Below are 27,219 nucleotides of genomic sequence, written 5' to 3' on the forward strand. Positions count from 1 at the left end.
TGTAATCACATAAATTACAACATGACTACATTCTTTATTCTCAAAAGAAAGTTGATATTAAGCCTAAGAATGACAGCTTCTGTTCTTCCATGCCCATCATCCATTGCTACTTCTTATGGACACAGGACCTGTCATCTTCTTTATAGAACCACTTCTTTCTCTTACCCTTCTCAATCCATATACAGTTGATCCTTGAACAATGTGGGGGGTGGGGTGCCAAACCCCTGTAGTCAAAAATCCGCATATAACTTTGGACCTCCCCAAAACTAGTAATACTCTAGTAAACAGTCGATCAACACATATTTTGTGTAAGTATTATATACTATATTTTTACAGTAAAGTTACAGAAAAAATGTTATTAGGAAAATCATAAGAGAAAATACATTTACAGTACCATATTTATTTAAAAAATCTACATATAAGTGGTCCCATGCAGTTTAAACCTGTGTTGTTTAAGAGTCAACTGTAGTTTCACTGGCACTGGCCTCAAGCCCATTTGTGGGACTTTAAGAGAAAGCATTTAGCAGTGTATATTCCATCCTCCTGACCACAATGGTTCACGGCTCTACAATGACACTCAATCCTGGGATTTTATTGGAACCAGTGGGAAAGAGAGGGTCTATGATACCTGAAAAGATAGAAAACTGGACAGAACTGCTGGTGGCCACTATGGTACTTAATAAGAAAGCCAAAAAAAGACAAGAACGGAGCTGAGCAATGGAAAGGGACAGTCTTATTGTTTTATTTTTTATTTTTTTAAATTTAAATTCAGTTAATTAACATACAATGCATTATTTGTTTCCAGGGTACAGGTCTGTGATTCATCAGTCTTATATAATACCCAGTGCTCATTATAACACATACTTTCCCCAATGTCCACCACCCAGGTACCCCATCCCTCCACCCCCCTCCCCTCCAGCAACCCTCAGTTTGTTTCCTCTGATTAAGAGTCTCTTATGGTTTGTCTCCCTCTCTGGTTTTGTCTTGTTTTATTTTGGAAAGGGATAGTCTTTGTTGTGCCTGAGGCAGATTACTACTGGACTTTTAAATTGTATGAGCTGATAAATTCCTGTTATTCAGTATGTTGGTCTGCTTCTATTTGGTTCCTTCTTATGATAACCAAAAGTTTCCTAATTAACATATATACCATCTTTCATATATTAAATGCTATCTTTTCATTTGGTTTTCACACACACTAATAGTTTATATTAACTAGCTGTAGACAAATGCTAATTCTTTTTTTCTAGGAAGATGATTCATATATATTATTTTGATTCCAATTATGTTTTAGAAATCATGATATTTTCACTAGTCTTTAATTTTAACTGATGATGTTTAACATTAAACACACAGTACCTAGCACTGTGGAATGATTCACATGGTTTATCTTCTTTTAATCATCACAGCTCAATGAAGTGCTATTATTGCCATCCCTCAGAAAAGAAAACTGAAGCTCAGAGAGTTAAATAGTCCAGATAGGGCAAATAGCTGGTAAGTCACAGAGCCATGATCAAACCTACGTACGTCTGCCTCCAAAGCGCACTTTCTGCATATATATGTATTTTATTCAGGCACCCTAAAAACATTTATTAAGCACCACTATGTTCAAAGCCATGCAGTAGGTACTTGGAGGAAACATATGAAGATAATTAAGAAACTGACTCTGCTCATGAGGAGTTTAAAGTCTAATTTGAAGAGACAAGCTTACATAAAAATCACTATATACTTCAAATAACAATAAATAACCTAAGACAGGTAGGAAGGCTTCAAAATGTAGCTATTAAGTTGAGCCTTGGAGGATAAGTAGAGTTTTGATTGTTTTTTTAAGGGATTTTATAGCTTTATTTTTTTAAAGATTTTTTAAAAATTTATTTATTTTTGAGAGAGAGAGAACGCACAAGCAGGGGGAGCGGCAAACAGAGGGAGAAGCAGGCTCCCTGCTGAGCAAGGAGCCCAATGCAGGACTCTTAATCATAGCAGACAATTCAACATGCCCCTGGCATATTCTGTATTATTATAATAGCATACCTTTGCTCTTTCCCATTCTGTGTCTTTAAATATTCTTTCCTTAACAATCAAAGCTCAGGTCATGATCTCGATGCTGGGATCATGACCTGAGCCAAAGGCAGATGCTTAATGGACTGAGCCACCCAGGCATCCCTATAGTTTTGATTGTTAAGGAAAGACTATTTAAAGACACAGAATGGGAAAGAGCAAAGGTATGCTATTATAATAATACAGAATATGCCAGGGGCATGTTGAATTGTCTGCTATGATTAAAGTGTGAGGTTTACTGTTGATGAAGGATAGTTGGAAGGCAGGCAGGCAGGGACAAGTTCCCCCCACCCCAAGAGGAAACCACCCTTAAAAAGAGTTTACACCACCCTGGAAGGACCCCTCCACCCTTTCCCATATGATAGGTGACAAAAACCTAACTGGATGACAGGTACAGGGAGCGTTAATCAGATTAAAACAGCCAGTCTCAAGAAGCCCATAAAAACCCCTAGACTTAGAAACTCTGGTGGCAACCCTCTTGGATCCCCTCCCTCCTGGGAGCTTTAGTACTATCACTTTGCTATCACTCAATAAACTTCCGCTTTGTTTCCCACCACTCTTGGTCTGGTCTACCTCTTCCATTCTTTGAAGCAGTGTGACCAAGAACCATGGGCACCCACAGAGAAAAAAATCCTGTAACATTTATGGGAGCTCGTCTGGGATCTTCACCATCATTAAGGACAACTAACCGTGAGTAGTGGTCAGTAAGTCTCTCTCTATTCCCCCTCCATTTTGTTTGTTGAAACAATGGGCACCCATCAGCCATGTAAGAGCCATTAGCGCAACTCCCATTCTCAAGTCTCAGGTGACAGGCTCTCTGAGCTCTTTTCCGACTGATCCCCCAACAGAAGTTGGGAATGTTGGTTTGGTAAGGACTCAGAACTCCTTTCGGGGCAGATCACCGATGTGAGGGACCTAGGGAAAACCTAGCAGCAATTGAAGGGCCTGACCAAGGCTACCCTTTGGACACCCAAAGGCTCTCACAGGGACCTGGTTCCTTACTTGTCCATCTAGGCATCCAGAGAGAAACCTCTCTACTACTCTTTCTCAGCTGATTCCTCCCCTAGGAGAATGAGTGGGAAAGCCCAGGATGGTCCCGTAGACATTCCCTTGTTAGTGGTTTGGGTGGCCTCCAAGGGATCTCACTCTGTTCCCTGTTACAGTTAGAAACACTCTCCTGTTTCTGACTCCTCCTATCCTGGGCATTACTAGGAAACCCCTCAGACTGTCTACACCACCTTTGTGAAGGAATGGCCAAGCAGAGCAAAAGAACTAAGATCTAAGGGATCTCCCAACTTTTCAGTTCCATTGGGGCTTATCCCAATGGATAGGTGGATTTCCCCTCTCTGGTGCCCTATCTTGTCCCTCCATGTCTGCCAGACAGAACAATTCTACTAAAAGATGATTAAGTGGCTATGCCAGACAGAAGAACTCTACTAAAAGAAGTCTAGTGTATCCATTGACTTCTAAGGGAGTCTTAAGGGTGGGGAAACCAGGGTCACTCTCTGGAGGTAGGAGAATGACTAGGTAAGTGCAACTACTCCCAATACCTCGCAGAGAGGACAGTGGCTCTGGCTATCAGTCGCCTGAGTAGCTAAAGCCACACATCAAGAAAAGATGAGGAGGAACTGAGGTGGGGGATGCCTTTTCCTCTCTTCCCAAGTCTCCCTGATAAACTATAAAAAACTGAGGTAGGGATGCCTTTTCTCTTTTCTTGTAGATGGGTAATTCCCTGACCAAGACCCTTATTCCTTTAGAGACCGTTCCTGGCATTATAGGCTACAGGAAGAGTATCAGACCTATAAATAGCTTAATATCATTTACTTGGATGCCTTCCTGGTTTTAACTGGGGGAAGGCAACTCATTTTATTTTGTTCTGGGGCATGGCCATGATATAAGTTGGAAGATGAGACATGGCCATCTGAGGGACAATGCCTTCCAGGTTTTAACCGGGAAAAAGGTGGCTCTTTTTCTTCTAATCTCAGCAATGTAGGATTGATCCCAGCCACCTGGCTGCTCTTTTCTGCAGGAGGAACAAAGGAACACCACATCCACATCAAAAGTAGATAGGCAAATGGAGTCTGCAGGGTAATCTCCATGCCTGGCTCCATCCTTCCTAAGGTAAGATTGGGTCTCCTTACGTGTCCCACCCTATCCTGGAACCCCTGCAGGTGCTGAGGGCTTTACACTTTACAAGACTAGGTAGTGCTCAAAGGGGGACCGAGGGGAGGTGCCACTACAAGACCTGAGACGAAGGTGGACCTCAAAGTTTTCCAAACTTGGATGTAATGTTTCTGTTAAGTCAGACCCTCTCCAAAGCAGAAAATCATCAGGTTCTGGCCACTGCTGAAAGATATGGGGATCAAAGGACAGGTTAAGTTTCCAACTGGAGCCCAGGCTGTACCTCCTCAAGACCCCAGTTAGGATCCTAACAATCCCCTTGGAAACTGGTATCACCATCACTTCCAAGCCCACATCACAGAGGGATTGAGCAGTACATGGGGGCTTCTTCCTCATTCATTTACCAGGGTTAATGGCTATAATTGGAGCCAACTGTGGTTAGTCTACCTCAGGACCGAGACTTCAAGGAATATCCCCAAGCAGCTGCTGAAACTCCCTTTGTTTTGGGGAAATTCCCTGTCTTCTCCAGCCTGACATGGACTGGAAATTTCCACTTTGGTAGAAATTTTTTTCTCAGAGTTTGCTCCTCTGTTGAGCTGACAAGGTTTAGAGCAGGGAACAATTCTATCTAGGTTTCCTGAAGGTCAAATAAGCTTGTGTTAAAATGGCAGTTAATCTTGTATATCTTAAAGTTTTCATGGGTAATTGTTAGGATACCTTTCAAAGTCTCCGGTAAAAGATATTTGCATCTGTTGGTAAACATGATGCTGTCAACCCGAATTCAGGAAGAAAACACCAATAGTTTTCTTAGACAGGTTGAGAGAGGCTCTCATTAAATACACAGCTATCTCCCCCGGTTCTCCCGAGGCCAAAATCACTCTTAAAGACCCAATCAGCCCCAGATATTCAGAAAAAACTGCAAAAGTTGGCTCTTGGCCCCGAAGGGACCCTAGAAGAGCTCTAATGAGCTGCCAGTGGGTCTTCTACAATCAGGACCAAGAGGAGAGTAAGGGAGAGAAGCTAAAGAGGAAGTCTGAGCCTTTGGTTGCAACCTTGCATGCCACTGCCAGCTTGGCCTCCCAAGGCTCTGGCACCAAATGCAATCTCTGTGGCCGCCCGGGACGTTGGAAGTGAGAATGCCCCCATTGGCATAAACCAAGGGCCTGTAACCCTTGTCCTACTTGTGGAGGGGGACACTGCAAATCTGAATGCCCTTGGGGACCTCAACCTGCAAGAGCTCAGGTGGCCAGTGCCCCTGATTGGAACTGATGGGGCCTGATGGGGCCTGGCGCTCTACATGGTGGCTCCTCCAAAGTAGCTCACCATAGTAACCCAGAGCCTCAGGTAATTTTGGAAATAGAAGGAAAACCAGTCGATTTCCTTCTTGATGCTGGAGCCACCTGTTCTGTTCTAGTCTCCGCCCCGGGCCAACTGTCCAACCGCAGTGTTGTCATTAAGGGTGTCACTGGGTGACCCACAGCCAAATTCTTTTCTCACCTTCTGGGATGCACCTGGGGAGATCTAATTTTCTCGCACTCTTAATACCTGAGAGCCCCACACTTCTCTTAGGTAGAGATATTAACTCTCATATTGATAGCCCCTGGGAAAACTAGCAATTGCCTCCCTTTAATAGAGGCTAATATTAATTCCCAGGTCTGGGCAACTCAGGCTGAAGTGGGTCGGACCTTAACAGCAGTGCCGCTTCCCGTACACCTTAAGGACCCCACAACTTTCCCTTGTTGGAAAAGTTTTTTGGGTATAACAGGACACTGTCGCTCACGGATACCAGGATAAGGAGAAACAGCATGCCTCCTCTATCGGTTGACCAAGGACACCCAGACAGCTGGTACCCATGTATTAATGTGGGATCCAGAGTTAGAAAAAGCTTTTACAAATCTCAAGAGGGCCTTGCTCAGTGCCCCAGCTTTAAAGGGAATGGCCTTGGGTGTCAGGGAGTTAGCTCAACAGCAAATGGGATATTTAAGCAAAGAGTTGGATCTGCTGGCTTATGGCTGGCTGGCATGCCTTAAGGGCAGCAGCGACTGCCCACTCTTGATTCCCGAAGCTACCAAGTACTTGTTAGAGCCTGTCTGGGAAGGCCCGCATACTGTGATTTTAGCCACTCCAACAGCAACGTGCCTGAATTTGAAGCCTGAATCCACCATTCCAGAGTCAAACCCTGGTCCCCAACAGGGCCTAAAAACAATCCGTCTGTGAACCCAGGGAAGACCTCAAATTAGGCTTGAAGCGACAAGACACAGATAATGTTACTCTCCCTACATAATCTATCTCTCCCTGAACCCCTGGCTGTACTCGGTCTTGCACTGTGCTTTGGGCCTTGCCTCTTAAATGCCCTAACCCGATTTATAAGGAGCCTCACATGGAGCCTCATATCTACAGGGGACCCCTTGATAGATCGGGATGAAAGGAACACTGACTGCCACTCCATCCAATGCCCCTGACCAGCAGGAAGTAGCTACAATGTGTCATCGTCCTTTTTCCCTAACAGAAGTTAGGGTTACCTCTTCGGGGGGGGGGGGGGAATGAGGGGTAGTTGGAAGGCAGGCAGGCAGGCAGGGACAAGTTCCCCCCACCCCGAGAGGAAACCACCCTTAAAAAGAGTTTACACCACCCTGGAAGGACCCCTCCACCCTTTCCCACTGATAGGTGACAAAAACCTGACTGGATGACAGGTACAGGGAGCGTTAATCAGATTAAAACAGCCAGTCTCAAGAAGCCCATAAAAACCCCTAGACTTAGAAACTCTGGTGGCAACCTTCTTGGATCCCCTCCCTCCTTGGGAGCTTTAGTACTATCACTTTGCTATCACTCAATAAACTTCGCTTTGTTTCCCACCACTCTTGGTCTGGTCTACCTCTTCCATTCTTTGAAGCAGTGTGACCAAGAACCATGGGCACCCACAGAGAAAAAAACCCCTGTAACACTGTGGTACTTGAAAACAGGAGTCATTGCTACAGGTTTAGACACATGTAAGATCCCCTGAAGGTTTTACAATAAAACACCTTCATAGAACTGATGCAAAAAAAACAGTTATATTTCTGGAGACTTCTTGATCTCAAAAGGCTGCATTCTGAGGTAAAATTATGTGTTCACTGCTATTTCCAGAACTTAGCATGGTAAAGTCTCACCTAGGAAGCAAGAAGTAGAATACCTCAATAATCTGCTTAGGGAAAGAATCCTAGACAAGAAACTCCCTCATCTCCAAACAAAATAATAAAAACAAAAAAAACCAAAAGGCCTAACAAACCTACAGATGTGAGAAAGAGAATGCAAGCACCTTAAAGAAGTATGAGAGCAACCCTCTCGAGTCCCCTCCCTCTTTGGGAGCTTTGTACTATCACTCAATAAACTCTGCTTTGCTGCCCACCCAAAAAAAAAAGAGGTGCCTGGGTGGTTCAGCCCGTTAAGCATCTGCCTTCAGCTCAGGTCATGATCCCAGGGTCCTGGGATTGAGCCCCCTCATTGGGTTCCCTGCTCAGTGGGGAGTCTGCCTCCACCCCCCCCCCCCCGCCCCCGCCGCCATGGTCTCTTGGGCGCACGCCCTCTCTCAAATAAAATCTTAAAAAAAAAAAAAAAAAGAGGGTACAAGTTCAAAAGCAGACAGAAAAATTAGCCTTACCCAAGAAGTAGGTCATTTCACATTCAGAGATAGGAACAAAGGAGAAGGAAAATTTAGCCTCTACTCTATTCAGAAACAAATTATGGAAGCCTATGGGAGATAAGTAGTGATAGTGAAGGGGCAGGAGTGCAACTAGGAGCTTAAGAAGAGTGTAGAAGAATATGACCTCCACCTTTTAACACGATAGCTTCAAAAGCCTCTATGTTCTAAACTCTCAAGTTCTGAGCCATTTCCTATTTTTGCATAAATTTAACTGGAATTTTTATTGGAATTAGAATAAATGTTTGAAACAATTTGGGAAGGACTGCCATGTTTACAATGTCTTCATATTGATGACTATAGAATATATTACTCCATTTAATCAAGTCTTATGTCAATAAAATTTTAGTTTTCTTCATGTAAGTTCTGCATATTTCTAATGAATATTCCTACAGATTTTTATATGGATATTTTGTTATTATTGCTACTCTGAAAGGGTCTTTTCAAATAGTTTATTTTCTAACTGGTTATCGTTGGGAATAGGAAAGACTGATCTTCCATACTCATCTTTATTCAATCATTTTTAAGCTCAGTAATTCTACTTGTTTTTCAATAGATTCTTTTGTACAGTATAGGTTTTCAATCACATTATTTTCAAGTTATTCCTGCCTTAAAACAAAAATTAGAAATTCCATTTATATAAAAACACTTGTGAACCAATAATAAGTTTTATTTACCTGTAGGTACTTTCAAGTTGTGTATCCAGGAAGGTGTTCTGAAAGTAAAATGTCACACATTCTCCTGCTGGAGGTTTTTCAGGAACTTCAGGCAGGCAAAAAACCACCCAGGAGTGAACTTCAGCAAAACTGAATTGGCCCGTTAAAGTCAGTGTATTCATGGGTCTGAAATTTAATGGCGGAGGTACACATTTGTGTGTGGGAATACGTGGAGGTAATTTATATACACAACACATGAACAAACAGAATTCTGCAATAGTGTTTAAACAAATATAAAAGTATCCATTTAATTTTCCTCAGATTAATATTAACCATCAGATAACTAAAAATTTCAATTTCATGGGAAAAAGAATGCTTATATCTGTGCTTTTAATATTCAATTAAGTAACATAATAGCTTTACAAATAAAATTCAGTTTATCCAGGTAGACTTCATTTTTTAAAAGTTCATCTATATAAACTATAAAACGTACTTACATAAGAATTTCCTGAGGGAAAGAATCAGCATAATGTGAAGGCAAAGAATTGGGCTTTCAAGTAAAATAGACATGGAACTGAATGAAACCTTGCTCCATTATTTACCAGCTGTTTACTAACTCTGAGCCATTGGGCAAGTTGGAGAAAAATACCTGCTATCTTGCGGGGATATGGAATAATGCTTTCTATTTTGCAAAATCACACATAGACATATGCACATATACACAAAAGGCTGTAAAATAAATAAATTTAAATAAATCAAATGGATAATTACAAACAGTTAAGAAAATGCAAAGTTTAAGGGATTAAAGATTCAGAGGAATTTTCAGAAGATACAAAATTAAGAAGGGACTTTTGAGATCATCCTGACCAACCCTCTCATTTGCAGATAAGAAAACTAAAACCCAGAGAGATTAAGTGCTTTCCCCAAAGCTAAAGAGGGACATTAGATAAGATACAAGATTAGAATCTTAGTCTCTTGATTCCCAGTTTGCTGTTCTTTCCAGCACACCATGCATGCTACCTCCACTAACAACAATTTAGACTTCAAAACAGGAAGATACCACAAAGAGAATCTATTCTCTTTAATGTTTTCCAAAAATCCAAAAATCTTCCCTATAAATATTTTCCCTTACATCTTATTTAAATTACATATCTTTAAAATTACAAACTGTAATAGAAAAAACATGGGCTTTGGCCTCCAATCAAGTTTCCTGTCAGCAAGTTACTTTTCCAAGCCTCCGTTTCTCATTTGTAAAATGGAGACATTACTACCTGTCTTGCTTGCTGTCAAACTTAAATGATAATGCCTATGCACCTAGCAAAATGTACAGCGGAGGGGAAAGTATTCAGTAATTATTACTTCTTTCCCTTCTTCATTTAAGCCCATGGCCTCTCATCTTTAGGAAAGAAAGTGAAAAACTACCAACAGGAGGATGCTTAAGTTGGAATGGAAGTCAGAAATAAGGGACTATCACAACCAATTGCTTTACCAGTATTCCCTGAGGTGAAATAGAAAGCAAATATAATGTTTGAGGCTAATATTATAAGATCCTATTCACAGAAAAACTCATGCTAAATCCTATTTATTCATCATAGGTGTTTGGGAGAGAGAACTATTACTCTACTGATATCAGAATGGTAATATATGAGAAAGATAGGAAAGTTCAACTCAAACCAACCATTAAAAGAAGACAAATTTTATATTAAAAATATGAATCCATACTATTTAATTTTTAAAATGTATAAATAGCTACCAGAATTTATACTATTAAAATCAAAAGCAAGTTTATTTGCATCACGTAATATCCTAAAAAATAAATTCCTTCCTCCTTTGTCCTACCTGTCATGATCAATAAAGTGAGTTCTTTGATGGAGTGAAAGGGGTTTGATAAGGTATTGGCGGACCTGACAGGTTTTAGGTTGAATCCTTGGAGTCACATATGCTTGAAGTGTGCCATACTGGCCTTCAATTGAACGAATCTGATTTAACACAAAAGAGAAAAGAAAAGAAAAATAATCTAGCAGCATAACATAAATGTTATCTTTAAAATGTTCAACACAAGTAATCAAGTAATTAGACTTTACTCTCTTCTGTAATATTCTGAAGTAAATGACATTCTATTAGACAACTACTTTTTACCTAGAGTAAAGAAAAATTTAAAAATATTTTGGCTGTCAAAAGCAAACTTAATCTATCTATAAAAGTTATCCCCACCACATACATTTAGGTGATTTGTCTACACTTAGCTGTGCTATGCCATTCCAAAAAACACACATTCTCACATACTACCCACCGCATCTAAAAACAGGTGTATAAATATATTTCATAAGATTCACATAAAAAATGGTTAAAATTTAGACATTTTTGCTGAGGGGATAAGTGAGTTTTTCAAAGAACTAAAACTTAAATGGAATACTTCATTTCTCATGAGGATATTACAGCATACAGTTATTGTTATAAAAAATCAATTGACAGAGGGGTGCCTGGGTGGCTCACTTGGTTAAGCGTTTGCCTTCGTCTCAGGTCATGATCTCAGGGTTCTGGGATTGAGCCCCGTATTGGGCTCCCTGCTCAGCGAGGAGTCTGCTTCTCCCTCTGTCCCTCCTGTGCTCTGCTCTCTCTCTCTCAAATAAATAAAATCTTAAAAAAAAATCTATTGACAGAAAAAATGTTACCAAGAACTTAATTCTTGATTTTCTATGAAAATAGAGAAGTATACACCATCTAATTATTACATATTTGGATTAGGAAATTCTTTTGCACTATTTTAAATATACCCAGTTGGATATCCTGAGAATTCAAAACACTTAACAGAAAATAATAATTCATTAAACTGTGAAGAACTAATTTTAGAGGAGTTGGAGAGTTGTCCAGCTTCTCCCTCCTGGCCCATTTTCCGCTCCTCTCAGTTCGAATTCATGAGATGGATTGTGGTACCTCTTGTATCACAATGGTAGCTTCTCTAAACTAGCTGATATTTTAATTCATACTTTTCTTAGCATGTTGCGGGCGGGGGGGAATCAATGTTTTACCTAAATGGGAAACATAAATAAAAGTTTAAAGCAAGGTTTTCTGCAGATGTTACACTTCCAATATTGCTCTAAATGGAAAGAGGAAAGATAAAAATAAAAAATACATCTGATACAGCTATATTTTAGGGTTTCTTTTTAAAAGGTAAGTTTACGCTGGCACATAATTTTTTCCAGAATAAAAATTCATACTGCTTTCTTTGATTATATAACAATTCATATTCATTATTAAAAAATATAAAGAAAAATTAGGATGAACATATAAGTCACCTAAAATCCTGCCACCCAGAGATGATCATTAGTGCTATTTTGGTAGTTATGCCTTCATACATTTCTCTATGCACACGTACAAAAACAAAAGCATAATTTCATATGAATAAATTCTATTTATATCATAGATATCTTTGTTTTTATTTCTAATAATCACTTTTTTCCTTTATCTTTGCCTCTCCTAATGCCATCACCTCCCACCCACTCCCATTCCACTCATGCTTTCCCCCTACTGCATAATCTATCATACCAGACAGGTGTGTTTCTTTTCATATCTTTCTTATATATATAGGGATTTTATCTACATTTTGTTTTTCATGGGATTCACTCCATGTTAACAGGAATAGATCAATGAATTCTTAATTGCAGCTGTGCTATATTCTATGGAATGCATAAACAGCTATTTATTCAACCATTCAATTATTAAATATTCACTTTGGTTCCACTTTTCTGCCTCTACAAACAATGCTGCAGTTAAATACATATGTGTGTGTATAATACTGTGATTTTATTGCTATAAAATAGATTCCTCCAAATGGGACTGTTGCTTATTTTTCCGAAGTGGCTATTACAATTCTTATTTTCTTCAGCTACAATTGAGAATGTCCTTTTTCTCAACCCTGCCATCTGGCGATGTTGCTTTTTAAAATTTTTTGCCAATCTGTTAGATCCAGAAAATCTATTTTGTTTATTTTAATTTGAATTTCCCTAACTAATAATAAGATAGAACATTTTTTTAAAATATTTGTTAGCTCTTTTGACTCCTTGTGTGAACTGTCTATCCATATTCTTTGCCTATTTTCCTTACTGGGTAGTCTTTTTTTTTTTTTTTTTTTTTTTTAACAAGTTATAGGCAGTCTTTGTATTTTATTGATATTCACCCATTACCTAGAAGACAACTAAATTTCCTTCTTTTTAAAAATAATTAGGTACTTAACTCATCTGAATTTATTTTTTATATATGGCATTAAGATAAGAATCCACTTAATTTTCTTTCAGATAGATGCCAATTGTGTCAACACCAATTTTTAAATAGACATAGTAATTTAATAGAATTTTTTTTTTTTAAGATTTTATTTACTTGACAGAGAGAGACACAGCAAGAGAGGGAACACAAGCAGGGGCAGAGGGAGAGGGAGAAGCAGGCTTCCCGCTGAGCAGGGAGCCCGATGCGGGGCTCGATCCCAGGACACTTAGGATCATGACCTGAGCCGAAGGCAAACGCTTAATGACTGAGCCACCCAGGCGCCCCAGTAGAATTTTTTTCTACATAAAAATGCCATCCATTAAATTTCCATAAATGTGTAGTGGGCTCTATTTCTAGAGTATTCTGTTGCACTGCCTATTTACTTAGGCCTTGTAAATACCCTACATTATTTTTATTATAGTAGTTTTATGGTACGTTTTACCATATGGCAAGATAAGTTCGACCTTTTTCTTCTTTTTCAGTAGTTTTCTCGCATCTATTATTGCATCCAATTTTAAAAAAAGAACACAGCTTTTTAATATTTTTAGGCCTACTTCCCAATTTATTGGCACAGTCTTGTTCAGTGGAAATGTAATTTAAAATGCTTAATTAAGTTACATAAAATATGTTTAAGTATATTCCTTTAGAAAAAAAATTTATTCCAGTTTTCAATTTTTCTTTCAAAATACACAAAAGGGAACTTATGCAGACTAAAATAAATTGTTTAGAAAAAAACCTACATTTAACTGGAATTTCCTTAACTAGATGTGAAAAAGTTATTATGTTAACAGCATCTCTCTCGAAATAAACAGGCTTTGAGTCTGAACATCAGGAACACTATGAAAAAAGTTATAGTCCCTAATAACCTCACACAAATTAAGTAACTAAAACAGATTTGTGTGATACAATCAGTATTTAATTATAAGGGAGATCACATTACTAAATTGCTAAAGAAAACATTGAAAGATCTTCTCTAGAATAGATGATAATAAATGACATTATTGGAAATCCGAGTGGTAGGAAAATATAGGGCAAATGCTCAGATACTTCAATAACCAAATTATGGACAATGACTGGATCAAACGAACTGTAGAAACAAATCAGTGAAATCTAAATACTAAATATTTGATGATACTAAGGAGTTATTGTTAATTTTCCTTAGGCGTGATAATAGTATTGTGGTTATGTTTTAACAAACAGTTCTTTTGGATATATGTACAGAAATATTTACAAATGAAATTATAAAATATCTTATACTTGCTTCAAAATAATTTGGAATGGACAGTGACAGTATAAACAAGAATGCCATGAGTTGGTGACTGTTGAAGCTGAAGTCATTACCTTTACGTAGGTTTGAAACTTTCCATAATAGAGGATTAGAAAAAAAATTCCACTTAGAGGAAATTCAGGATGGATAATTTTAGAGAAGCCAATAGCAGACATAATGGTTGGGGCTGAGTTAAAACCTCACTGGTCATCCAAAAATCATTACTCCAAATGACTCATTTCAGGGAGAAAATAATACAAAGAAATGATATCATATGTTGTAAGATACGCCAAGGGGAAGAAAAGTTCAAGCTTTCAATTAAAGGTAATTTCAAATGTTTTTACCTTGAGTTCCAGCCTTGTAGTATTTGCCTGGCACCGATAAGTAGCAAGAAGAAAGTTGTCATTTGACTGGGAAGAATTCAAAGTTGAAGAAAAAGGATGAATTCACATTTTTAATAATAAAAACATCAATAATAATAATGCTTACCATTTACTAAGCACATATCATTTGGGTGACACTGTGATGTGCTTTTTTTATTCTTGCAAACAACCCTATGTGAAGTTTTACTAAGTAAGTTTTAACAGACAAGAAACTGCAGCATTACAGGTTAGGAAAATTTCCCAAAAGCTAGTAAGTAATGAAACTGGAATTCAAATTCATATCTTTTAAGATTCTAAAGCTCACGCTCTTTCATCCTGAGCTTCTACAATAACATTTAAATATTAATTGTCCTAAAAATTTAACTGACAGCACACACTCCTAATGTTTATATTAAAAGACAAAAACATCAGTGTTTGGTGTTGACTGTCTTTGACTTTCACAAATACTTTTAGAGGACTAAGAAATATCTCCTCTCTGTATTTCCAGCAAATAGCACAGTGCCTGGGATGATACTGTAAGCATTCAATACATGCTTGTTGAATTAAAGTGGAGAGGTTACTTCAAATATTATAACTTCCTGAACCTGAATATTAAACTACTAAAAATAGAGAAATATGGGCGCCTGGGTGGCTCAGTTGGTTAAGCGACTGCCTTCGGCTCAGGTCATGATCCTGGAGTCCCGGGATCGAGTCCCGCATCGGGCTCCCTGCTCGGCAGGGAGTCTGCTTCTCCCTCTGACCCTCCCCCCTCTCATGTGCTGTCTCTCTCATTCTCTCTCTCTCAAATAAATAAATAAAATCTTTAAAAAAAAAAAAAAAAGAGAAATATATCTGTGTGCAGGAATTGCAAAAACAAATCAACTTGAAATATTTAGTATTCAGTGTTCATGTACTGCTATTTCCCTATTTTTAATAAATAACTGAAGAAATAAAAAAGATAATATCAAAAAGAAAATTTGAGCATTTTAATTTCAAATCATTTAAATTTAATAAACACAGAATATCAGTCAACCTAAAAATAAATATGCTTTCATGTGATTAAAAACAAATGTTATATACTTAAGTATTTATGGATAGGATGATAAAGATTAAAATACATGAAAGTTCTGGGATTAGGTTTGGGATAGGAGAAGGAGAAGAGCATAAAACAAGACTGGTCATATGTTGAAGTTAATGATGAGTACATGGAGGTTATTATACTACTGTTTCTACTTCTATATATACTTGAAATCTCCATAACAAGGTGGTTTTAAAGCCATCATTCTAGAAAATGGATTTTAAATTAATATAAAATACTCATTTCAAAGAATCCTGCAGTGATGTAAATAAAATAGTTTAATCTTTCACAGCAACTAAGAAATTAAAATTTTAAGATCAACTTGATATTTTAAATGAAAATTAAAATGTAGGACCTAATCTTTGTTTTATTCTCAAACAGGGATGACAAATCATATATATTACATAATACAACTTATAAAATCTCTTATCTAAAAAAGTTTTACTATAAAATTATATTGAAAACTATTCCCTAATATAGCTATCAACTTTGTTCTTCCTCTATTCTTTTCATTCCTCCCTTTTTATGTGTGTAACTACCTGCCAACTCTAGTCACCATCTCCTGCTCTGGCTTGCCTTCTTCAATACAACTACTCCAGACCTTATCTTTACCCTAACTTCTCTTCAGGAGCCACACTTAGCTCTGAGAATGCTAGTCAGCTAGTACTAAGCAGAAAGAAGTGATATAGTAAGCATATCCAAAACCTCTGACACACTCTCATCCAAGGTACTTTGCACATGGTAAGTACTCAACAAATGTCTACTAAATAAAGGTTAAGCAAGATTCAACAAGCCCAGAAAAGGTGAAAAAGAACAGGCAGAAGGAACAGACCATGTTCAAATGTAGGATGTGTGAAACTATATAGCATTTTCAAGAAATTTTAAGAACTTCAGTTTGGCAGAAATAATGTGCATGGGAGGGAAGGTAGCAGCTGGTAAGAGATAAGCTAGAGATATAATCAAGAGCTGAATCATAGAAAGTTGTTATGCCACAATGAGAAATCTAGACTTATATGCAGCAGGGAATAAGGAATCATTAAAAGGTTTTGAGAAAAGAAATGACAGAGAGATGTTTATACTTTAGGAAGACCTCTCTGGTGGTAGTGTACAGCAGAGCCTCGAGGTGAGAGGCGATACTGGGGGCAAAAAAACTGGTGACGAGTAATTCAAGCAAACATGATAAGGGCCTGGAAAGTTAACAGAAGTGGAAATGAAGGGGCGCCTGGGTGGCTCAGTCCATTAAGAGTCTGCCTTCAGCTCACGTCATGATCTCGGGGTCCTGGGATGGGCCTTGAATCGTCGGGCTCTCTGCTCAGTAGGGAGTCTTTGCTTCTCCCTCTTCCACTATCCCTTCCCTTGCTTATGCTCTCTCTCTCTCAAGTAAATAAATAAAATCTTAAACAATAATAAAAATAAAATTAAAAAAAAAAAAGTAGAAATGAAGCAGAGGAAAGATATAATAGCCAAGGAGATAGAACTGGCAGAAACTAGTGACTAATTGGATTTAACAGATCAGAGAAAGGAAGGAATCTAGGATAACACCCCAGGTTTCTGGATTATCCGAAAACAGGGAAAAAGAGCAGAAGCTGATTTTCAGGGAAAGGTTATGAAAAAGAGATAGAAGAAGAAACATCAAACCCTAGTAGCATTTATAGACTTTATTCAAAATGGCATAATAGAAAAAGTATCTGAAAAGTTGTTTATACTTTGTACTCACCTCAGAATCACAGCTGCTAAAGCTGACAACAGCAGAATTTTTATCCACATCAAGTAAGTCTATTGGAACATCACTCTAAAGGTAATATTAAAAAAAAAAAAAAATGGTTCAGATGGAAAACTAAAAATTTTCACAAAACATTATTTTCTCTTAAAGATTTTATTTATTTGAGAGAGAAAGAGAGAGAGAGCACGAGAGCAGGGTGACGGGCAGAGGGAGAGGGAGAAGCAAGCTCCCCGCTGAGCAAGGAGCCCAATGCAGGACTCAATCCCAGGACCCTGTGATCATGACCTGAGACAAAAGCAGAAAATTAACCGACTGAGCCACTCAGGCACCCAACAAAACATTTTCTCTAAGGGTTCTAGTTCATAGTCATCTTTAAATTTGAACATATGAATTCTCAATTTATATTTGATAATATGTACTTCTAGAAAATAAATGCAATAAAGAATAAATGTTATATCACAATGACTTATTTTTTTTCAAATTTTATCAGAGATCACAGACTGTCATCTCTCACCACCCCCCTTAAAGTATAATCTTCCTAATATGGCCATTCTGATTATATCAGTTCATTTTTATCAATTTTATTTTCACCTATAACACAGAAAGGAGATAATTTTTCTCTCCTGGAGAGGTAGTTTCTAGGACACAGCTGTTGCACCCAGTTCTATGTAAATGATGCTCCTAGAGTTATTAAATGCAGCTCTTTTTTTTTTTTATTATGTTATGTTAATCACCATACATTACATCATTAGTTTTTGATGTAGTGTTCCATGATTCATTGTTTGCGTATAACACCCAGTGCTCCATGCAGAACGTGCCCTCTTTAATACCCATCACCGGGCTAACTCTTCCCCCCACCCTCCTCCCCTCTAGAACCCTCAGTTTGTTTCTCAGAGTCCACAGTCTCTCATGGTTCGTCTCCCCCTCCAGTTCCCCCCCTTCATTTTTCCCTTCCTACTATCTTCTTTTCTTTTTTTTAACATATAATGTATTATTTGTTTCAGAGGTACAGGTCTGTGATTCATCAGTCTTACACAATTCACAGTGCTCACCATAGCACATACCCTCCCCAATGTCTATCACTCAGCCACCCCATCCCTCCCACCCCGACCACTGCAGCAACCCTGTTTGTTTCCTGAGATTAAGAATTCCTCATACCAGTGAGATCATATGATACATGTCTTTCTCTGATTGACTTATTTCGCTCAGCATAACACCCTCCAGTTCCATCCACGTCGTTGCAAATGGCAAGATTTCATTCCTTTTGATGGCTGCATAATATTCCATTGTATATATATATCACTTCTTCTTTATCCATTCATCTTTTGACGGACATCGTGGCTCTTTCCATAGTTTGGCTATTGTGGACATTGCTGCTATAAACATCAGGGTGCACATACCCTTTGGATCACTACATTTGTTATCTTTGGGGTAAATATACAGTAGTGCAATTGCTGGGTCATAGGGTAGCTCTATTTTGAACATTTTGAGGAATCTCCATACTCTTTTCCAGAGTCACTGCACCAGCTTGCATTCCCACCAACACTGTAGGAGGGTTCCCCTTTATCCACATCCCTGCCAGCATCTGTCGTTTCCTGACTTGTTAATTTTAGCCATTCTGACTGGTGTGAGGTGGTATCTCATTGAGGTATTGATTTGGATTTCCCTGAAGCCGAGCGATGTTGAGCACTTTTTCATGTGTCTGTTGGCCATTTGGATGTCTCCTTTGGAAAAATGTCTGTTCATGTTTTCTGCCCATTTCTTGATTCAATTATTTGTTCTTTGGGTGTTGAGTTTAAGAAGTTCTTTATAGATTTTGGATACTAGCCCTTTATCTATGTCATTTGCAAATACCTTCTCCCATTCTGTCAGTTGGCTTTTGGTTTTGTTGACTTTCTTTTGCTGTGCAAACGTTTTATCTTGATGAAGTCCCAACAGTTCATTTTTGCCCTTGTTTCCCTTGCCTTTGGTGATGTTTCTAGGAAGAGGTTGCTGTGGCTGAGGTCGAAGAGGTTGCTGCCTGTGTTCTCCTTTAGGATTTTGATGGACTCCTGTCTCACACTGAGGTCTTCCTACCATTTTGAGTCTATTTTTGTGTGTGGTGTAAGGAAATAGTCCAGTTTCATTCTTCTGCATGTGGTTGTCCAATTTTCCCAACACCATTTGTTGAAGAGACTGTCTTTTTTCCATTAGACATTCTTTCCTGCTTTGTCGAAGATTAGTTGACCATAGAGTTGAGGGTCCATTTCTGGGCTCTCTATTCTGTTCCATTGATCTATGTGTCTGTTTTTGTACCAGTACCATACTGTCTTGATGATGACAGCTTTGTAATAGAGCTGGAAGTCCAGAATTGTGATGCCATCAGCTTTGCTTTTCTTCTTCAACATTCCTCTGGCTATTTGGGGTCTTTTCTGGTTCCATACAAATTTTAGGATTATTTGTTCCATTTCTTTGAAAAAAGTGGATGGTATTTTGATAGGGATTGCATTGAATGTGTAGATTGCTCTAGGTAGCATTGACATCTTCACAATATTTGTTCTTCCAATCCATGAGCATGGAACGTTTTTCCATTTCTTTGTGTCTTCCTCAATTTCTTTCATGAGTATTTTATAGTTTTCTGAGTACAGATTCTTTGCCTCTTTGGTTAGATTGATTCCTAGGTATCTTATGGTTTTGGGTGCAATTGTAAATGGGATCGACTCCTTAATTTCTCTTTCTTCTGTCTTGTTGTTGGTGTATAGGAATGCCACTGATTTCTGTGCATTGATTTTATATCCTGCCACTTTACTGAATTCCTGTATGAGTTCTAGCAGCTTTGGGTTGGAGTCCTTTGGGTTTTCCACATAAAGTATCATATCATCTGCAAAGAGTGAGAGTTTGACTTCTTTTATTTCTTTTTGTTGTCTGATTGCTGTGGCTAGGACTTCTAATACTATGTTGAATAGCAGTGGTGATAGTGGACATCCCTGCTGTGTTCCTGACCTTAGGGGAAAAGCTTGCAGTTTTTCCCCATGGAGAATGGTATTCGCTGTGGGTTTTTCATAGATGGCTTTTATGATATTGAGGTATGTACCCTCTATCCCTATACTCTGAAGAGTTTTGATCAAGAAAGGATGCTGTACTTTGTCAAATGCTTTTTCTGCATCTAGTGAGAGGATCATATGGTTCTTGTTCTTTCTTTTATTAATGTATTGCATCACATTGATTGATTTGCGGATGTTGAACCAACCTTGCAGCCCAGGAATAAATCCCACTTGGTCGTGGTGAATAATCCTTTTAATGTACTGTTGGATCCTATTGGCTAGTATTTTGGTGAGAATTTTTGCATCCATGTTCATCAGGGATACTAGTCTGTAATTCTCCTTTTTGATGGGGTCTTTGTCTGGTTTGGGGATCAAGCTAATGGTGGCCTCATAAAACGAGTTTGGAAGTTTTCCTTCCATTTCTATTTTTTGGAACAGTTTCAGAAGAATAGGTATTAATTCTTCTTGAAATGTTAGGTAGAATCCCCCTGGGAAGCTATCTGGCCCTGGGCTCTTGTTTGTTGGGAGATTTTTGATGACTGCTTCAATTTCCTTAGTGGTTATGGGTCTGTTCAGGTTTTCTATTTCTTCCTGGTTCAGTTTTGGTAGTTGATACATCCTAGGAATGCATCCATTTCTTCCAGATTATCTAATTTGCTGGCATATTGTTGCTCATAATATGTTCTTATAATTGTTTGTATTTCTTTGGTGTTGGTGGTGATCTCTCCTCTTTCATTCATGATTTTATTTATTTGGGTCATTTCTCTTTTCTTTTTGATAAGTCTGGCCATGGGTTTATCAATTTTATTAATTCTTTCAAAGAACCAGCTCCTAGTTTCGTTGATTTGTTCTAGTGTTATTTTGGTTTCTATTTCATTGATTTCTACTCTGTTTTTTTTTAAAGATTTTTATTTGAGACAGAGAGAGAGGGCGAGAGAGGCAGAGGGAGAAGCAGGCTCCCAAGGAGCAGGGAGCCTGATGCAGGACTTGATCCCAGCACCCTGGCATCATGACCTGAGCCGAAGGCAGATGCTTAACCATCTGAGCCACCAAGGCACCCTCTGCTCTGATCTTTATTATTTCTCTTCTCCTGCTGGGTTTAGGCTTTATTTTCTGTTCTTTCTCCAGCTCCTTTAGGTGTAGGGTTAGGTTGTGTATTTGAGACCTTTCTTGTTTCTTGAGAAAGGCTTGTATTGCTATATACTTTCCTCTTAGGACTGCCTTTGCTGCATCCCAAAGATTTTGAACAGTTGTGTGTTCATTTTCATTTGTTTCCATGAATTTTTTAAATTCTTCTTTAATTTCCTGGTTGACCGATTCATTCTTTAGTAGGATGCTCTTCAGCCTCCATGTATTTGAGTTCTTTCTGACTTTCCTCTTGTGATTGAGTTCTAGGTTCAAAGCATTGTGGTCTGAAAATATGCAGGGAATGATACCAATCTTTTGGTACCAGTTGAGACCTGATTTGTGACCTAGGATGTGATCTATTCTGGAGAATATTCCATGGGCACTAGAGAAGAATGTGTATTCTGTTGCTTTGGGATGGAATGTTCTGAATATATCTATGAAGTCCATTTGGTCCAGTGTGTCATTTAAAGTCTTTATTTCCTTGTTGATCTTTTGCTTAGATGATCTGTCCATTTCAGTGAGGGGGGTGTTAAAGTCCCCTACTATTATTGTATTGTTGTCAATGTGTTTCTTTGCTTTTGTTATTAATTGGCCTATATAATTGGCTGCTCCCATGTTAGGGGCATAGATATTTACAATTGTTAGATATTCTTGTTGGATAGACCCTTTAAGTAGGATATAGTGTCCTTCCTCATCTCTTATTATAGTCTTTGGTTTAAAATCTAATTTGTCTGATATAAGGATTGCCACCCCAGCTTTCTTATGGTGTCATTAGCATGGTAAATGGTTTTCCACCCCCTCACTTTCAATCTGGAGGTGTCTTTGGGTCTAAAATGAGTCTCTTGCAGACAACATATTGATGGGTCTTGTTTTTTTATCCAATCTGATACCCTGTGTCTTTTGATTGGGGCATTTAGCCCATTTACATTCAGCGTAACTATTGAAAGATATGAATTTAGTGCCATTGTGTTGCCTGTAAGGTGACTATTACTGTGTACTGTCTGTGTTCCTTTCTGGTCTATGTTGCTTTTAGGCTCTCTCTTTGCTTAGAGGACCCTTTCAAAATTTCTTGTAGGGCTGGTTTCGTGTTTGCAAATTCCTTTAGTTTTTGTTTGTCCTGGAAGCTTTTTATCTCTCCTTCTATTTTCAATGACAGCCTAGCTGGATATAGTATTCTTGGAGGCATATTTTTCTCATTTAGTGCTCTGAATATATCATGCCAGTCCTCTCTGGCCTGCCAGGTCTCTGTGGATTGGTCTGTTGCCAATCTAATGTTCCTACCATTGTAGGTTACAGATCTCTTATCCCAAGCTGCTTTCAGGATTTTCTCTTTGTCTCTGAGACTCGTTTTACTATTAGATGTCAGGGTGTTGACCTATTTTTATTGATTTTGAGGGGGATTCTCTGTGCCTCCTGGATTTTGATGCCTGTTTCCTTCCCCAAATTAGGGAAGTACTCTGCTATAATTTGCTTCAATATAACTTCTGCCGCTCTCTCTCTTTCTTCTTCTGGGATCCCAATTATTCTAATATTGTTTCATCTTACGGTATCACTTATCTCTCAAATTCTGCCCTCATGATCCAGTAGTTGTTTATCTCTCTTTTTCTCAGCTTCTTTATTTTCCATCATTTGGTTTTCTATATCACTAATTCTCTCTTCTGCCTCATTTATCCTAGCAGTTAGAGCCTCCATTTTTGATTGCACCTCATTAATAGCCTTTTTGATTTCGACTTGGTTAGATTTTAGTGCTTTTATTTCTCCAGAAAGGGTTTCTCTAATATCTTCCATGCTTTTTTCAAGCCCAGCTAGTATCTTTATAATCGTCATTCTGAACTCTAGTTCTGACATCTTACTTATGTCCGTATTGATTAGGTCCCTGGCAGTCGGTACTGCCTCTTGTTCTTTATTTTGAGGTGATTTTTTCCATCTTGTCATTTTGTCCAGAGAAGAACAGATCAATGAGAGAACAAAATGCTAACAGGGTAACAACAACCCCAGAAAAATATACACTAAACAAATCAGAAGAGACCTGAAACTGGGGGAAAAGAAAGGGAAAGAACGAAAAAAGAAAAAAAAAAAGGAAAAGATAAAAAGAAAAGAATATGATCAAATATGATCAGGCTGGTGACTAGATCAGTGCCACACACTAGATTTGGGGAGTATTTTGGTCTGTTAGAAGAAACTGCCTCCCAAAATTTTAAAGAAAGAAAAGCTTATATATGTACAAAGGGTAAATACAACAAAGGGATAGAATATGACTGTAAAGATGAAAATTATAAAAGATTTTATAAAAGGAATTGATAAGAAGTTGGTTGAAAAACGAAAGAAGAGAAATTAAAAAAAAAGGAGGGTGGGGAGAGAATGTGATCAGGCAGGAGACTAGAACAAAGCCATACACTAGAGATTTAGGGTATATTTTGGTCTGTTAGAAGAAACTGTATCCCAAAATTTTAAAGAGAGAACAACTTATATATATACCAAAAATAAGGTTAACTACTATGAAGGGATAGACTATGACTCTAAAACTGAAAAATAAAAAAGATTTTTTAAAAAGGGATTGATAAGATGTTCGTTGAAAAAGGGAAAAAGAAAAATTCAAAATAAAAGAAAAGAAAAAGAAAAGCAAGAAAATTTAAAAAAATAACTTTGAAAGACTAAAGAATCGTGGGCAAAAAGCCATGAATTCTATGTGCAGTATTCCCCTAGCGCTGGAGCTCTGCCGTTCTCATTGATCAGTAAACTTGGTCTTGGCTGGCTGTTCTCGCTGATCTTCTCAGGGAGGGGCCTGTTGCCGTGGTTCCCAAATGTCTTTGCCAGAGGCAGAATTGCCCCACCCTTTCTGGCGTCGGGCTAAGTAATTTGCTCGGGTTTGCTCTCTGGAGCTTTTGTTCCCTGCAAGCTTTCCGTACAGCTTTGGAGGACGAGAGTGAAAATGGCGGCCTCCCAATCCCCGCCCTGGAGGAGCCGAGAACTCGGGGCCCCGCTCCTCAGTGAGCCCCCAGAGAAAAGCAGTCAATCACTCCCGTCTCCCCGGTCTCCGGCTGCAGTCCGTGCTCACCCAGCCTGTGACCGAGAATTTCTATATCTGGCACACGACCCCGTGTGGAGTCTCCAAACCCAGCAGATCCCTGCGGTGCACTCCCGCGCCACTCCTCCCAGGGGAGGAAGGGGAGTCTCTCCGGATCTGCCGCTTGTTGGGTCCCTGCTGGAAGAGCAGTGGCCCGACTGTGCCACGGATCACGGTTTATAGCAACCCCGAGCTGAGAGCCCACGCCTTGGCTCCATCTCTGCAGCTGGCTTTCCTGCTCCGATACCTGGGAGCCTGCCGCACTCAGGCACCCCTGGTCTTTCTGTGACCCCGAGCGTCCTGAGACCACACTGTCCCCGCGAGGGTTCCACCCCCCGCTTAGCCACTGGAGCGATGTCCCTCAGCGGAGCAGACTTCTAAAAGTTCTGATTTTGTGCTCAGCTGCTCTATCACTTGCCAGTAGCGGCCGACAGAGGTCCACTCCCCTGCCATCTATGTTCCCGAATATCGCCTCAGATTCACTTCTCCGAATGTCCTACCTTCCAGAAAGTGGTCGCTTTTCTGTTCAGAGAGTTGTTGCTATTCTTTTCTTCGATCTCCTCTTGAGTTTGTAGGTGTTCAGAATGGTTTGATCCCTAAATAGCTGAATTCCTGGGACCAGATGAAACTTAGGAAGGAAGTAGGAGACCCCTACTCCTCCGCCATCTTGCTCCTCCTCCTTTGACTGCAGCTCTTAAGCTAGCATTACTTAAGACAGATTTCAGCATTTACTTTTTAATTAATAATCTGATCTCTCCCCCACATCTTTTTAAACCTTGTCTTCTTCCTCATCTTTATTCTTTTCTCATTATCTGATGGTTTTCCATCTTTTGTTTTCCATTCATCCTACTATCATCCTTTTCCACTACCTGAATATCATCCAATTTAAAGAAAACTAATTAAATATATTGTTGAATGGAGTTGTATATTATTATCCCTAAATTTCACCCTTTGTCCTTACCCACTTTGTCTACTGACCTACCTAGAAACTGATAGCTAATGAGCAAGCTGTACTATAAGCTACCATTTCAGAATCTGGAGCTTATAAAAAGATTCTTTTTTTTTTTTAAGATTTTATTTATTTGACAGAGAGACAGAGAGACAGCACAAGTAGGCAGAGTGGCAGGCAGAGGGAGAGGGAGAAGCAGGCTCTCTGCTGAGCAGGGAGCTGGATGTGGGGCTCGATCCCAGGACCCTGGGATCATGACTTGAGCCAAAGGCAGCCACTTAACCGACTGAGCCACCCAGGCGCCCCTTAAAAAAAGATTCTAACAAGGGCATTGAATACTGTAGTTTTCTGTCACATCTCTTCAAATTCTCCTAAAGGTCAACCAAAGAACAAAACCCTTAACTTCTTTCTGATGTTTCCTAAAACTTAAGTCCATGAGTCTTTCGTTTAATACTTATAGTATAAATAAAAAGTAAAGATATAATCCAGGTAATCCATGAGCAATTGATTACCTAATGGAAGGTTAAGAAAAGCTTTTAAAATTATATAAACTAAATGCAACATTTAAAAGATAAACACTTAAAGGGGCACCTGGATGGCTCAGTTGGTTAAGCGTCTGCCTTAAGCTCAAATCATGATCCTGGGGTCCTGGGATGGAGCCCAGCGTTGGGCTCCCCGCTCAGTGGGGAGTCTGCTTCTCTCTCTCCCTCTGCCTGCCCCTCCCCCCATTGGTGCACTCACTCTCTCTCTCTCAAATAAATCTTGAAAAAAAATTTTAAAAAAGATAAACACAATTACTGTCTAAAAAGTGTTCAATAATAATTAGTGTATATGACTGGTCTGCAAAATAGATCCAATCACAAAACAAATAAATTAGACATTTTGCTTACCTGTATTAAGACGTTATCTATCGCTGTCTGTACCTCTAAGATGAGACTGTAGCTGGCATCATCTTTATTTAATGTGAACTTATCATTTACACTAAATGAAGGTACTGCTGATTTTGCTTTGCTTGATTGAGAAGACTGTTGATATTTCTCTCTTTCCTGTAGTACCTTATACTGCAGATGTTCCAGCTCACTCCTAGAGGAAAATATATACAACTCTGTCACCTATAAGTATACACATTTGAAGTCCTTAGAATGATTACAAGAATTTGAGACATTTTCTTCTGCAAAATGGATTTTTATTAGGTGAACTAGAACTATGACACTAATAGGAACAAAATTTTGTTTCTATGACTGGCCAAACAATTCCACATTATTTATCTCTAATCTAAAAATTAAAACTCAGTTCCATACCAGCAATATTAATAAAGAGTTGTAAGTATCAAAGCAAGTTGCAAATAATCAATTCTAATACACAAATCTAGTTACAGTTACATATAATACTAATCAGAAGAGAAACTGATTGTACTGGCTGAGAAACATATTAGATTTAATTTGAAGAAACAAAATGTGTAAATATGTACCTGTCAATCAGAATTAGGTGAGACAGACAAAGGAAGGAGGCTGCAGAGTATTCACATTTTGGGGACCACAGGATGATCATGAGCCAGTGGTACAGCTGAAGTTCTATTAAGTGTTGAAGAAGATTTTGCTTAGATTGAACTGTACAGGCATTGCTTCATTGCTTAGAGTCATTCCAGTCAAAGGGAAAACCCATATGCAAATGAAGCAAATAGTAACTGAGAAACAGCAAAGAGGCTTCACCAGCCCCAACTTAGGGGGAAAAGTCTGGGAAGAGCTTGGAAGAGATTTGTGCAATAAACAAAGGAAAAGATTTATTTGTCCAAGAAATATTTACTGAATGCTTCATATGTACCTATGTTGTAGGTACTGAATG

The 27,219-nt window shown here is 38.7% G+C and overlaps 1 protein-coding gene and 1 long non-coding RNA gene across 3 annotated transcripts in view; one reads left to right on the forward strand and one right to left on the reverse strand.

Moving 5' to 3' along the window:
* LOC118540155 (uncharacterized) overlaps positions 1–27,219 on the forward strand; it is a 46,048-nt gene that overhangs the window by 5,208 nt on the left and 13,621 nt on the right. For both annotated transcript variants that reach the window (XR_004919486.2, XR_004919484.2), the window contains exons 2-3: positions 2,647–2,755; positions 4,085–4,176. This is a non-coding gene — a long non-coding RNA (uncharacterized LOC118540155). The remainder of the gene's footprint in view (positions 1–2,646; positions 2,756–4,084; positions 4,177–27,219) is intronic.
* The window catches only part of BBS7 (Bardet-Biedl syndrome 7), a 50,683-nt gene that overhangs the window by 4,465 nt on the left and 18,999 nt on the right, over positions 1–27,219 (reverse strand). The window contains exons 11-15 of the mRNA XM_036099193.2: positions 26,265–26,457; positions 17,202–17,276; positions 14,389–14,454; positions 10,351–10,490; positions 8,533–8,697 (exon numbers count right to left, since the gene is read on the reverse strand). Of these exons, the coding sequence (XP_035955086.2) occupies positions 8,533–8,697; positions 10,351–10,490; positions 14,389–14,454; positions 17,202–17,276; positions 26,265–26,457 (639 nt within the window). The remainder of the gene's footprint in view (positions 1–8,532; positions 8,698–10,350; positions 10,491–14,388; positions 14,455–17,201; positions 17,277–26,264; positions 26,458–27,219) is intronic.

Source organism: Halichoerus grypus, chromosome 3 (genome assembly GCF_964656455.1).
Source record: "Halichoerus grypus chromosome 3, mHalGry1.hap1.1, whole genome shotgun sequence".
Lineage (NCBI taxonomy): Eukaryota > Metazoa > Chordata > Mammalia > Carnivora > Phocidae > Halichoerus > Halichoerus grypus.